Raw genomic sequence first — 13,760 nt, 5'->3', positions numbered from 1 at the left:
TTCTTCTCTCAACCGCATCCAGTAGACGACTGAAGATTTCGAAAAACAAAGGAGGGGAAAAAAAAATATCGGGCCCCTCCGGGATTTGAACCCGGGACCTCCTGCACCCAAAGCAGGAATCATACCCCTAGACCAAGAGGCCTGATGACCGTTTTGTATCAAGAAAGGTAGATCTGGTGCGTGCTGCTACGAGAACATGATGGATGCACTCGTTTACGCGGTCCCGAGGACATCGTTCGATCGTTTAATCGCAACCGCGAAACTGACGACGGCACCGTTTGTCGTTCGTGCACGCAATACGCACAGATTGTCAGAGATGCATGCTTACCTGAGCCCCTCCAGAGGTCCTGCTAACAATAAATGCTCTGCTGGCAGCACTGCGTAGATGAACAAGTGAGTGTATATTACAGCCACGAATAAAATTTTTTTTATTCGCGGTTATCTTCGCCATTTTGGACACCCTAGAGGGCCTCTTAGAGCATAGAGTATAAAAAGAGAAAGAGAGAGAGAGAAAGAGAAGGAGATAACCTGTGTTTACTCTCGCGCTCTCCACTCGTTCGCAACAAGTGTTCGTTAATCGATATCAGACCGGAACCTTTCCAACGACGCAACGTGAGTTCCAAGAGTCCTTCGTCCTGCTTCTCAACGACGATCGTATCGGTTTTCACACGCGATATCTTTTACTATTTCTTAGGAAACCTATCGTTTGAGGTATACGCATTATATAGGAATATAATACGTATATATACTATATATACATATATATAATATGTATATAACGATACCGCCATAATAATATAGTATATGCCATTAGTGCGCCATATTTGCCGGTTATTATTTCTTTCTGCGTCTCTCTCATCCTTTCTGGACGATAGAAATATTTTCTATTAATGGAGAATGTCATATTTAATTATTGTGTCGGCTTCGTTAATGAATAATCATCATTTATTTATCTACTTTAACGCGTTGATTTATTTTATTTCGCAGACTCGCCAACTTTTTGTCATTACCGATATCGCCCGTCTCTCTCCCGTCGTTTTCTCTCTCTCTTTCTCTCGCTTTCGTTATTTCTCCTCTTGCCCTCACCTTATTTCACATTCTACGTCTTCGTTGGCCCAGTACCCGGCGGCGCGGTGCAATCGATTTCAAAATCCGACGACGCACGCCCTGCGCGTTGTCGCCGCCGCCTGTTGTACCTCCTCCTCAACATCCCGTCACTTTCCAGTCAGTGCCATCGCTGCGGCAGAACCGGCAGTTCTTCTCGGAGTCATGGTCCAGGACTTGACAGCCAAGACGGCCAAGTAGTAAACGTCGCTTCCACCCGCGAAGCAGGACGGTGGCAGCCGTGACTTCTCCCGGTGACGCGCAGAATGTGCCACAGGCTGTAAAAGGGCTACGCTGCGTCACATTCAGGTGAGAACAAATTTGCATTCCACCCTCGACGATACCTTTTTCACTTTCTCCCTTCTCCTTTCTTCTCCTCTCTCCCTCTTCTCTCCCCTCTTGTCTCTTTTTATCTCTTTCTTCCCCTTTCTTCTTTTTTTTTTTTTTAACGTATGTCTCGTATTTTTATTTTGCCTGTTTTAGAAAGCTTGAATCTTGTCTGAACTTCGTCTAAAAAAATTGATTTATTAGTGGATTTTTCATGCATGTTATTGTATTTACATTGCTCATTGAACGCTTCAGGTGAATGAGTTTCAGAAAGATGAATGAAAGATTCCATTACTATTGTATATTTTTCAAAAGAGACATTTGAACTTTGATGAGAGGTATGTGATGCCGCTCTACCACGTTCTAATAAAGAAGAATGACTTAAGAGTTTCAATTATGAGACACATAAATTTAAATAAGCACAGAAAGGAGCAGGTGTTCTAGAACTAAGACGTTATAAAGAGAAAGATATAGATTTAGGATGAAAATAAGGATGTGAAATATCAGAGGATTTTATATCTATAATCTCTTTGTCGGATCTCTTACGCTTTTATACTCTTATCTTTTATGATTTCATGACATTGCTTACGTGCACACCCGGAGATAAAATATGCAAATGCTATTGAAAAGAATCGATCACCTATAAAGAATTTTTTTATTCTTTACTATTGTTTGACTTTATTATACAATAAATATCTATTATTTTTTTTTTTTTTTTTAGTTTCTAAAAGGTACTTATATCATTACTGTCGATTGCAATCGAATTATTGACTGACGTAAGTAATGTCTCTGTACATTAGTTTTTGTTGGACTTATATTAAATCGCGTGCGGGCACTGTACTCTAGGACGATGCACTCGGTGATGGCTTAAGCTTAGGCTTAGATTATCTTTAAAAACTATATTGTTAATAAAAACTAGTTTAAATGGAATAGAATAGGATAGAATTTATCTTTCGTCTCCCTTGAGGTTACAATACTTAATCATAACAAATAAAATCCGAAATACTATACCATGTAATGCGTTATACATATTATTTACTTGTGAAAATATCTTTCTTTTTTTTATAAGTAGAGAATGATATTAAGTATATGAATTTATAATTATAGAGATATCTATGGGCCTTAAACGGTGGCAAGGAGGCTTGGTGGAGCTGTTGGTGATCTGTATCCTCCATCACGCTATTGTTCTGGCAGATAACAACGTCGGTGAGTATAATTAAATATCATTATGCGAATGCGATAACTAGTGGCTTTTATTGTTTTTAATTAATTTTTTTATTTAGTAAGTTCTTAAACAAAATGTGAACGCTCTGTTTCTATTATCTTTTATAAAGTTTCCAATTTCGAACGGATACGTATTTCAATCTCTCAAGCCAGTTAAAAGTTTCAGGAAGTAGAAACATCTCGTAAATCTTTTGATGGTTGGAAAATCGTTTGATTTCTTTGCAATTAGCAAGCGAACGAACTTTATGTCTCCTCTCAGAGCCGATAAGCGAGGCTTTGAAAAAGAGGAAATATAATGTATCATACGTTGAACGTTTCACTCGATACTGCGAATCACTTGTTATAACATTCAGTGCAATCAACGTGTAAGAAGCTCATGTACGAAGGTACATGGGTAGCAAATGCGACAATACGAAACAAAGGCTGGTAGATATGTACCATAGATATAACGGCACGCTGAACATAATAGAGACATACAAATCAGCAAAGCTAATGAGAAGTGGAGTTTCACCTCTGTTGCTGTTATGCTGATATAATTGGTTTTAATATTATATAGTATATCAAATTGAGCAAATTTATTTGAAACTTTTAACGTCCGTAAACATTTATTTATTAATTTTTTAAATAAAATACTAAAGAGTTTTCAAAACTTTTAAGCTTTGTCTGAATTTCAAATATATTTTTATAATTTTAATTCATATTTAGATTAACATATATTCGGAAAATTCTTTTTTAAGCGCAATATAAAACATTTCATTTAATCTTTATCATTCACTCTTTATTCAATCGATATTTTCAACGATACTTGAGCGTTCACATTTAAGTGTTAACATCGATCGCATGATACGCCCCAATGTGGTTGACGCCCTATTAACTTCACGCGTGACATTATACTTCTGCAAGTACCATGCTGTTTCGCCTTCGTTTATGAAAGCGCGCTTATTGATCAACAATACGTCGAAAAGAAAGAAAAAAAGATAAAAAAGTACAAGAAAAAGTTAGCGAATATCAGTGCTAAAAACACACAGGAATTAATTTATTGTATATTGATTAAATTACAACTACGACGACTATTTTGAAAAATACATTTGTCAAAATGTTGTATAACACCGTAGCGAAAGAAAAATTGAATTAATTAAAACACTGTAGGTAAAGATTCGAAGGAATTTGCGGAGAACTCAAGTTAGATAACAAGTCTTTGATCAATCTAATTTTAATCTTTGTACGTGTGTAGAGACGCATGTGTGTGCGCGCACTATGTACGTTTGAAACAGTAGCTTAACTGTTGTTCAATGAGGGAAGAAAGTTACAGAGTAGATTTGCAAGTTGCACAACCATTTCCACTTTGTGGTATCAACGATTGACGTCAGCGGAAAGCTCTCGCGATATTCCCAGCGCACTTTTAGGAGAAGTCGAGATTACGGTCGTCGATCTTCATTGATTTTCTGTTCCTGCTCTTGAGATACTCTTTAAGTATGTTTTTTATATAAATTCATTGCTTGAGCTCACATGTTGATATTGACCTTTTTATGAATGTGGTCGAATTTTACATTACAAAAATATATAGCGGTTGCAACAATGATCGCTTTTTTTAATTACAGTAATGATTCATGTCTTTAAAGTTAAAAAAAATTTTTTTAATAAATTGTGAGGAAAAATTAAGCCGAATAAAAAGCGATTCCAAATTTGAGATAAATGAAATGTAAAACCTAACAGAAAGAATATCGATATCAAGCGTAATAACGGTGCAAAATTACATTGTGAAAATATAAAGAAGCTCTTGGCAAAAAAATTTTGATTTGATTTATCCATATATTTTTAGTGTATTAATTTATTTTTACAGTAAAGAGATTGAAACAAATTGAATTGATATCGCTGAAGGATAAAATTGATACACGATACCGTGAAATAAAAAATTTATATATTAAAGATCAAAGGGTTTTCTTAGTTTCGCAAATAAAGTTTTAATTAAGACAATTTTAGCTGCAAATAATAGCATACGTTAGATAAACCATAATAAAAATTTAAGTGCAAAAGTTAGGTATTAAGAGTTAAGCAAATTGACTCTAAGAGTCGATTGTTCTAATTTTCTGGTAAACTTTAATCAGCTAAGACCAACTTACGTATCAGGCCTACCTTTATTTTTTTTTTTTTCTATTTTTTTTCTATAATTAAATAAAGACTAATTACAGATTTATGTTAGCATCTTTAAATGCCACTTAAATCTTAAAATAACGTTGCGTAATAATTATAAATACTGATCATAATAGGTGATATCGGGCAAAAGTTGTCAAAAAAAATTAGACCGATTGGTTCTAACTAAATTCGGCAATAGTTTGTTATATTTTGCCGTTACACATGCGCGTGCACATTTATAAAGTGAAAAAGAGAGAGATAGAAAGAGAAGGGATGAAGGAAAGAAGGGAGGTGTTCGATTTTCGCCCACGGCAGCAACTCGCCTGTTATCGAACCGTTCATCCTACGCAGCCACCGCCTTCGTGAGCTTCGAGATCTCTCTATCGTACGCGTATAATGTCACTACACTGTTTCGCTCTCTCAAATATAGCCCTTATCTGTTATGTGTTCTTTTCCCTATACTTTTCTTTCCTACCCTTTGTTTACACCGCGCTCTAAGCAACCCTTTTACTATTATTATTAAAACGCATATGCTAATGTACATTTTAATTTTCTTATACTTACATTCACTGTAAACTCGTGGCAGATACGTATCTGATTAATTTATTTAACAGAATTAGAAAATGTCAAGTATTTCAGCATACGTGGTCCTAGCTCGAAAAGTTTTCTAAATAATAGAACCTAGAGTTTATTTATGGAAGGAAACATTATATTACACTCTGTAAAGTACTATAATATATGATATATATTATTCAAACCGAAATATGATGCAGCAAATGCGGTCAATTGCCTCATAAGCGAACCCTTACGAAGCAAAATGAGATCAAGTGGCATACTTGTATCAAAGTATTTACCTGATCTTGTAGGATGCGTGCTCGAATTTGCGTTTAATTCACATACGTGGAATTATACATACGACATTCAAATTAATTGTTAGTTACATATAAACCCGCACACCTACGTACATATTCAATATTTGATTCCACATCTCGTGTGTGGTTTATCTTAGGTCTTGGTATAATTTTAGATGTTTGTATATTCTACTTCTTCTTTGCAGGATGTCTATTTAGTGAGGATATATGTAATCCCGTCACCGAAAAATGTTTTGACGGTAACTATTTTCACGATTTATTTTAATCACTAATGTTAATAACAACTCATACGCTCGTACACATTTATGTTTTTATTATTTTGCAGATCTGGCGTTCGGAAAATGTATATCTCGATACACGAATTTAGAGAATAACGATTTATATCGGTAAGTTTTTTTTTATGTATAAATTATTCACACTAAAGTGTCTACTATATCTTAAATGCACTCTGAGACATGTGCATATGAACGCAATATAAATAAATCAAGCGAAATTGAATCTTCTTTCCAATCAATCAATCTTATAATCGGGTCGTCAAACGGTCTCTTTATTTTATCTTTATCATCCTTATTGTAGTACACCTACGTAGCATTTTAGTGTGATCGACGTATAAAATGTATGTATGATACATAATCAATGCGATATTACAGTATAATACTTTATGACCCTGTTCTTGACCGCGCAGATATAATCTCGATTTCGGTGACCTGGAGCTACTGCAGTCAGTAAAACTGGAATTGATGAGACTGGAATCTGAAGGATATCAATGGAAGCACCCTTTTACACAATGTATTGTGCAAACCCTATTACATAATCTCCGCTACGGGTACATCTTTTTATTTAAATTGTAATTATAACTCATGATAAACCGGAATGTGTGTAAATCCACAGAAACCAAGAAGTTTTACTAATAATTAATAACGATTTTTTATAATTATAGATAATATAGATTTTAAAAACGTTACATGTGATCAATATACTTTATAACACAGATTCTAAAAATATTTTTCAGGCAAAGCAATCGTCGTGATTTTCAACTCTGCGAGTACTTGAAGAAATCACGTTCAGATGATCGAGGTGAACTTGACGAAGTTAGTACTATTTGTAATTTATCACGTACTGATGATATAGTTTTCCGGTAACATTATTGTAATTATTTTTTAAAAATACGTAACTAATTGCAATATTTCATAGAAATAAATTTATATCATTTATATACCTTTTTTTTTCAGATAATTCCGGTCACTATATTGAAAACATTTACGAACTATGATGAAAACCCTGAAAATAATTTGGCCGATGTTCTATATCGTCCCACAAACATCGAGGACAAGTAAATCTTTTTTTATATTAACATTACAAATAAATTTAGATTTTTGGTATAAAAAGAATTTATTCTAAGTAATCACTTAAAACTTTTAAAATGCATTTGTAGATCTGGATACACGAAATGGAATAACGACGAGGACGATCGAGCTTCGAGCAACAATGAAAAATATAACGATGTGTATGGAAAAGCACTGAACGGCATTAGCGAGGAATTTTATCCGCCCAGAACACGTCGATTTAGCATCATCGATGATTATAAAAATGATGTTATCGAAGATCATTCACTTGAAAATACTTTGACAGATGAGACATTGCCCGATGATTACATGAATTCTTATGACACACAACTTTTGTCTAAAAATGATTTTGAATTCTTGCCGAATGAAAAGTCGTCAGATTACACATTATTGGAGTCGACGTCTTCCGATGACGAGACAAATGATAGGGAATATGAGAAAGTATTCTCCAGAAAGTACAAGCATCGAAAGCAACCCACTGATGACGAATTTTCTGTTGAGAATGCTGATAAAACGGCGATCGAAAGCGATGATTTCGACTACGAGAATAGCCAAATTGATGAAGAGAACCTGGAGAGGCCAGAGATCGAAAAACCTAGTGAGGATATTTCTCCGAAAATACACGAAATGTACACTGAGGGAGGGATCGTACGACCTACGAATTACAAAATTACACCCGACGCAGAGGCAACAAACGACGAGATGTATGACGATGATTTGGATACATTTTTATGGAGGCGAGAGTTGGCTGGTTTTAAACGCAGAGAACGCTTAGATGTTAAGAAACCTGGGCCGCCGTTTTCGACAAATAATTACGCATTTAAAACTCAATCTCCGAATAGTAAGTCAACCACACGTTTTTTAACGCTTTTAATGCCTTAATGTTCAAAATCAATGATCGAAAAAATGGTACTTCTAATAAATGAGGCGCCAAATCAAACAAATTATAGAAATGTATTAGTTATAGATTTGTGATGATATTTTATAAAATAATAAAAATTAAACAGCCTAATTTTAAAAGCACAATTTATAAAACTGCTATTTTTTTTTTATTTCGATATATAGCATTTATATTTTTACAGCCTTTCTTGGCAAAGATTATTCCGACACGGATGATCAAGACGTGAGTATAATAAAATTGATACTTTGCTTATTAGATTGTAGATATTACAACAATATCGTATTGTAGAATAATGAAGTATATATACCATTGACTAAGAAAGAATTACACAGTGATGCGAACAAAATGAGCGATGATATGTCAGAAACTTACAAAAATGTCGACTTAGACTATGTCTACATCGAATTCAAGCAGCGATTTCATGAATGGTTGGAAGGAAAACATGTAGTTGATGAGGTAAGGTACAATAGTGCAATTATTTGAAATATTTAAGAAATATATTAATTATAAATAGCATTTTAAACTTAAATTTTTGAATATAAATTTTCAGGTTGAAAAACTTCTGGAATTACCTCCCGGAACATTAAAAGACACACGGGTAGGCCTCGCGGAAGTAACATTCAAAGTTGTTCCAAATAAGAAAAACTACAATTCAACCATGGTTGCTAACAGCATTGGTATAATAATTTACTAAAATTTTTGCTTTAAACACAATTAAATTTTAATAAAAAAATTTTAATAAAAATATGAACTGCATAAAATTTAATACAAACAAATCTGTTTATTAAAATAAAATATATTTTACTTTAGGTAGCATACGTGATAAATTAGAAAATGAGCTAGGAATTAATGTTATTCGAGCAGGTATAGGCGACAAGGTATTATAATAAATTTACATTTTTCCTAACTTTGCTAAATACACTGATTAAGTAATTATTAAATAAAATATAATATTACCAATATCGGTAATAAAAGTGTTTATTTTACAGCTTAAGTTACCAGCTGTCCTAGAAGTGAAACAAAATGGAATGAGTTCCACCTTATTCGGTGCGTTGGTAGCTGCTGGAATTGCGGCTGCGGTCGCAGCCGCAATAGTTACACTGATAATTGCACGTCGCCATGCCAAATATCGAGCAAAGCTTGCCGGACTAGCTACTCCAGATCCAGAAGCATCTAAGGATTATCAAGATTTATGCAGAGCGAGAATGCAAGCGAAACAACCGAATGAAAAATTAGAGTCCCAGCGCATTACCAGCTTATCGCGCGATAATGAATACTCTAATCTACCTTCCCATCGCTCTAGCACGTCTTCCTGGGGCGAAGAACCTACTCTCTCTAACATGGACATATCGACCGGTCATATGGTTCTTGTAAGCACAATACAAAAATATTAAAATAAAAAAGCTTGGAAACAAAAATAAATTTTTAATATAACGTTCGAGACTTTCCGTTACTTGACCAACTTGAATCGTTGGGTTTGTACTTCTCGCTTTTAATGAATTTCACATTTGCAGAGTTATATGGAAGATCATTTGAAGAACAAGGATCGCTTGGATCGAGAATGGGCGGCATTGTGTGCTTACGAAGCAGATCCTTCATCTACGGAGATTGCAGAGAACGAGGCAAACGTTAAACAGAATCGTCTTGGCGCGGCTCTTCCCTACGATCACTCTCGAATAGTTCTGAACGATCTTGCGAACGCCAATAATTCCGACTACATAAACGCTTCCACGATTGTAAGTATATATACATGTCTATCTCTCTTTCGGATGTAAATTTTTTGTTAGATTTTTCCTTCAATACTTATATCTTTCTGAAGCTTGAATGCATTTTTTTTTTTCGAAAATGTTTTACAACAACGTTGCCGACATACGTACAACATTCGATTTTTTGGCTGCCACATCGCAATATATACGATAAATAGAAGTGGGTAAGTTTCTCAGTCGATGGGCATGTCAAGTTGGCCGTTTAGAAATCGTAAAATCGTTTGCAGTTTGTAAGGCTGACGCTTGCAGTTTTTTAATGCATCGTAAACGAACGAACTGGCATGTTTTATCGAGTAAGAGCTTTATATCTTTTAACATGCACAATTAATAATGTGATGCAGCAATATATTTAGCTCGTGTAATCGTGTCTATATACCATGAGTTAAAAAAAAAAGCGATAAGGAATTTAATGAAGCACGTTGTTTGACATGATTAAAGATACCTAACTTATGCTTTAAACCTTTTTTGTTTTTGATCAATAAAAAAAAAGATCAAGATTTTCTTTACAGACACGGAGTGCGATCAGTTTAATCGATTACAAAAATATAAAACTTTAATTTAATTTATCGTGTTACAACGAGAGAGAGTTTATCGATTTATTTCCTCAACGTTATAGTTCTAATATCGTATGTTAATCGCAGACGGATCATGATCCTCGGAATCCAGCTTATATAGCCACACAAGGACCATTACCGCAAACTACGGCTGATTTCTGGCAATTGGTTTGGGAACAAGGCAGCGTGGTGATTGTGATGTTGACGCGACTTACCGAGGAAGGAAATGCCATGTGCCATCGTTACTGGCCCGAAGAGGGATCGGAACTGTACCATATCTATGAGGTTCATTTAGTGTCGGAGCACTTTTGGTGTGATGACTACTTAGTGCGTTCCTTCTATCTGAAAAATCTACGCACTTGTGAGACACGCACTGTCACGCAATTCCACTTCCTTTCCTGGCCAGAAAACAATGTTCCGTATTCCACGAAGGCTCTGCTCGAGTTCCGTAGGTTTGTATGAAATTGTTTTATTAATATTTTACAATGAAACGAACATATTATACATGTTGTTTAATACAATATGCATATTTCAAGTGCGTCTTTTATCATGTGCAATAAATTTAATACTTTTCATGTTATTTTGTTTTTTTTTTTTCTAGGAAAGTTAATAAGTCATATCGTGGTAGATCATGTCCGATAGTCGTACATTGCAGGTAGGTATATACCGAAGGACAGATATAGCTTTTTCTGCGGCGAAAGCGGCTAGCGTACGTAATCCTAGGCGGCAAAGGCAAGGGATGAGATAACGGGGAAAAATCAGTCATCGGCAAACCGGTCGGCGCGGTATATGTATACATGCGATGCATGTAAAACTTGACGCACACGACGTTGTAATAAAGTCACGTTCGCTAGCTGCCGTCGCCATATCTACCTTTCAGCGTATATTTCTGTACTTATTTAAATTATTCACATCGATATAATTTTATATTTGATCATCTTATAGTAATGGAGCTGGAAGAACTGGTACTTACTGTTTGATTGACATGGTTCTAAATCGTATGATAAAGGGAGCGAAAGAGATCGATATTGCCGCTACTCTGGAGCATATTAGGGATCAAAGACCTAATATGGTTGCTACGAAACAACAGTTTGAATTCGTCCTGATGGCTGTGGCAGAAGAAGTACATGCGATTCTCAAGGCTTTACCCGTATCGTCAAATGAGAAATCCGTTACAGCTACTGGTTCTTCGCCACCCACAAAAACGGAGTAGTGAAACTAAAGCTGCGACATAAATGTAATCCTAAACGGTATAAAAGAGGCATTTAACAATATCTTTTTACTTCTAATAGACTCGGTAAGAATTTTTGTTCTTCATATCTTATTATAAACTTCGTGAAAACAAATTTAAAAGATTAACTTTTTTCTTAAATAACTTTTAAAACTCTGTTCTTCACGATTTAACATGATCGATGTATTACATTAAAAATTTGAATTTTATTATTATGTTGCCGACTATTTTATACTCTTCAGGATTGAAATAATTATAATCGAGACAGAAATAAGGATACAAGGTCTATTTTTTGATTTTCACGTGTCATGAAAAAGCTGAATACTTTTACCAGCTGTTTATGATATATCCTACTACTGGAATAAAGAATGAATTAATCAACTTCGTTGGAATTTTCTATACACTCGGTATTTCCCGATTGACGCACCTTTGTGATTAGTTTTAGAGTGCACCAATCAACGCGAGCTTCTTTCGTAAATACAAACTTCAAAATACGAAAGAATAATCGTCGATTTAAACATCTATGAGAAATATGTGTAATCATATATAATCGAAAAGAAGTATTAATTTAAATACAGTTTTAATTTAAGTAATTTAAGTATTTAAAAAAACAAAAAAAGTAAAAGATTTACTGGTATGTTATATGTTTAAACAGTTCGAAGAGTATGATGTATGAATCTCAATATTTCTTTCTTTCCGCTATTCCGGAAAATACTTTATTATACCGATTAATTACTTAACGTTCCTTCTGCTCATTTATACGCGGCCTATTTCAAAGATTAAATACCTATAATTAGCCGACAGACAGATGGACACGATTACTCAAAAACTGCAATGCACTAAGAAAATAAAACGATTATACTGTGCGATCGATCGGTGAAAGAACATAACATATTATACTAGTAGAATTAAACTAGCATTTCGGTTTTTTTACGTAGTCATTAGATGTTAGAATTTTATTTGACATAAAACTTATATTTAGTATCAATTATGGACTGACAAATGACTGAACTGGGGTATTTAATACCAAATATGTGATGTGAATAGAGACCGAGATTTTTATTGTCTGCCATTTTTATACTTTCTTTGTTCAATCTAACACATTTACAAAAATCATTACACATTTTCTTACATGTACATAACTTGTGTATACTAATTGAATTAATTCCTACGTGCCCTTCGATTAATGTGCTCTAAAATAGCTTTAAAAGGATGAATGAATTTTTCGATCTCTATCTCGAATAACACATTTGGAATTTATTCATAAACAGCGTAAACCAATCAGCTAAGTCAATTGCGCGATACCAAGATACGTATATGACAAAATGCGAGCATAAAATTATTTTAGTAAAGTCATTTACAATTTGGAAACATCTACACATTTTCGAACTTTATTTCCTTCATAAAATATTCCTAAGGTTTTTTTATAAATATATATATATACATATATATTTATTTTATTATATTTATAGACTTATTATTATACGTAATCTGCATGTACATGTCAAAAATACGCGTGTGATCGATCGGACAGCTGTAAACTATTATATCAAGATATAAAATGAGGATAATATTTGTACGGAATAATTTCGTCAATCCTTGAACAACATTTTATGTTTTAGTAGTGCTGTAAGTAAATCAATAATGTGACTTAATGTTTTACAGTAATTTACAACATTATGCATGCGTGCGAGCGACTTTTTTGTTGGGAAATTATATAATTTGATGAACGTGATGTTAAATGTTGCAGATTACTTATGCAAATGTATACACGCTGATAAATATATTATAATACTATTTTATTCCTGTTTGGCGATTAAATTTATATCAAAAAGCTTTTGACAATATATTAAGAATATTTATTTTAATTTTTCTAATTTCTGCAAGTATATTACGTACGTTTAACATCTTTAAATTGTCGAAAATTAAAAGTTTCAAAAAAATGAAATTTAAGAAGGAATCATATAACAGCACTTTTTAAATTAATGATTTTTTAGAAACAATGTCAAAATTAATGCTAAATAAAATTGCTATTAGATTTAAGAATTAATGTTTCGCGAGCCTATATAATTAATTATTTCACAGCGCTGCGCGATAAAAGCTTATTTTAAAATGGATATTAAAAAAAGCAGAAACATTGTACCTTAAAACAGTGTCAAACTTCGCTTGATCACCGCAACTAAGTTTGATTAGCCTTCTTTAGCACCGACTGACTCACAAAACAAATTCTATATTTTTATGTAAAAAAAAAAAAAATGATCTATACTATGTTATCCAATATATAATACTATATATATGT

General features: G+C 33.7%; 1 protein-coding gene and 1 non-coding gene across 3 annotated transcripts; one reads left to right on the top strand and one right to left on the bottom strand.

Annotated features, from left to right (window-relative positions):
- Positions 1 to 70: 70 nt before the first annotated feature.
- Trnap-ugg (transfer RNA proline (anticodon UGG)) lies at positions 71 to 142 on the bottom strand. The gene has a single exon. It is a non-coding gene; the product is annotated as a tRNA-Pro (tRNA).
- Positions 143 to 1,069: 927 nt separating this feature from the next.
- Ia-2 (tyrosine phosphatase IA-2) lies at positions 1,070 to 13,750 on the top strand. 2 transcript variants are annotated; one of them, XM_070668577.1, is made up of 17 exons: positions 1,070 to 1,413; positions 2,539 to 2,637; positions 5,849 to 5,902; positions 5,989 to 6,049; positions 6,349 to 6,510; positions 6,676 to 6,754; positions 6,896 to 6,996; positions 7,099 to 7,850; positions 8,092 to 8,132; positions 8,199 to 8,366; positions 8,461 to 8,587; positions 8,721 to 8,788; positions 8,900 to 9,280; positions 9,425 to 9,646; positions 10,318 to 10,682; positions 10,832 to 10,885; positions 11,176 to 13,750. In XM_070668577.1, the coding sequence occupies exons 2-17, from the start codon at positions 2,547 to 2,549 to the stop codon at positions 11,441 to 11,443; spliced, it is 2,994 nt and encodes a 997-aa protein (XP_070524678.1). In that variant the 5' UTR covers positions 1,070 to 1,413; positions 2,539 to 2,546; the 3' UTR covers positions 11,444 to 13,750. The 2 variants fall into 2 exon arrangements, with proteins under 2 accessions (XP_070524678.1, XP_070524679.1); XM_070668578.1 differs by having other exon boundaries at positions 1,074 to 1,413; positions 6,349 to 6,489; positions 11,176 to 13,748.
- The last annotated feature ends 10 nt before the right edge of the window (positions 13,751 to 13,760 follow it).

The sequence above is a fragment of the Cardiocondyla obscurior genome, linkage group LG18, assembly GCF_019399895.1.
Source record: "Cardiocondyla obscurior isolate alpha-2009 linkage group LG18, Cobs3.1, whole genome shotgun sequence".
NCBI lineage: Eukaryota > Metazoa > Arthropoda > Insecta > Hymenoptera > Formicidae > Cardiocondyla > Cardiocondyla obscurior.
The sequence above is the reverse complement of the archived record's forward strand: the minus strand, read 5'-3'. Positions and strand labels throughout refer to the sequence as shown.

Coding starts and splice junctions, on each gene's coding strand:
- Ia-2 (XM_070668577.1), top strand. CDS start 2,547: ATGGGCCTTAAACGGTGGCAAGGAGGCTTGGTGGAGCTGTTGGTGATC. Junction 8,133..8,198: donor CCGACACGGATGATCAAGAC/GTGAGTATAATA, acceptor ATCGTATTGTAG/AATAATGAAGTATATATACC. Junction 8,367..8,460: donor GAAAACATGTAGTTGATGAG/GTAAGGTACAAT, acceptor ATAAATTTTCAG/GTTGAAAAACTTCTGGAATT.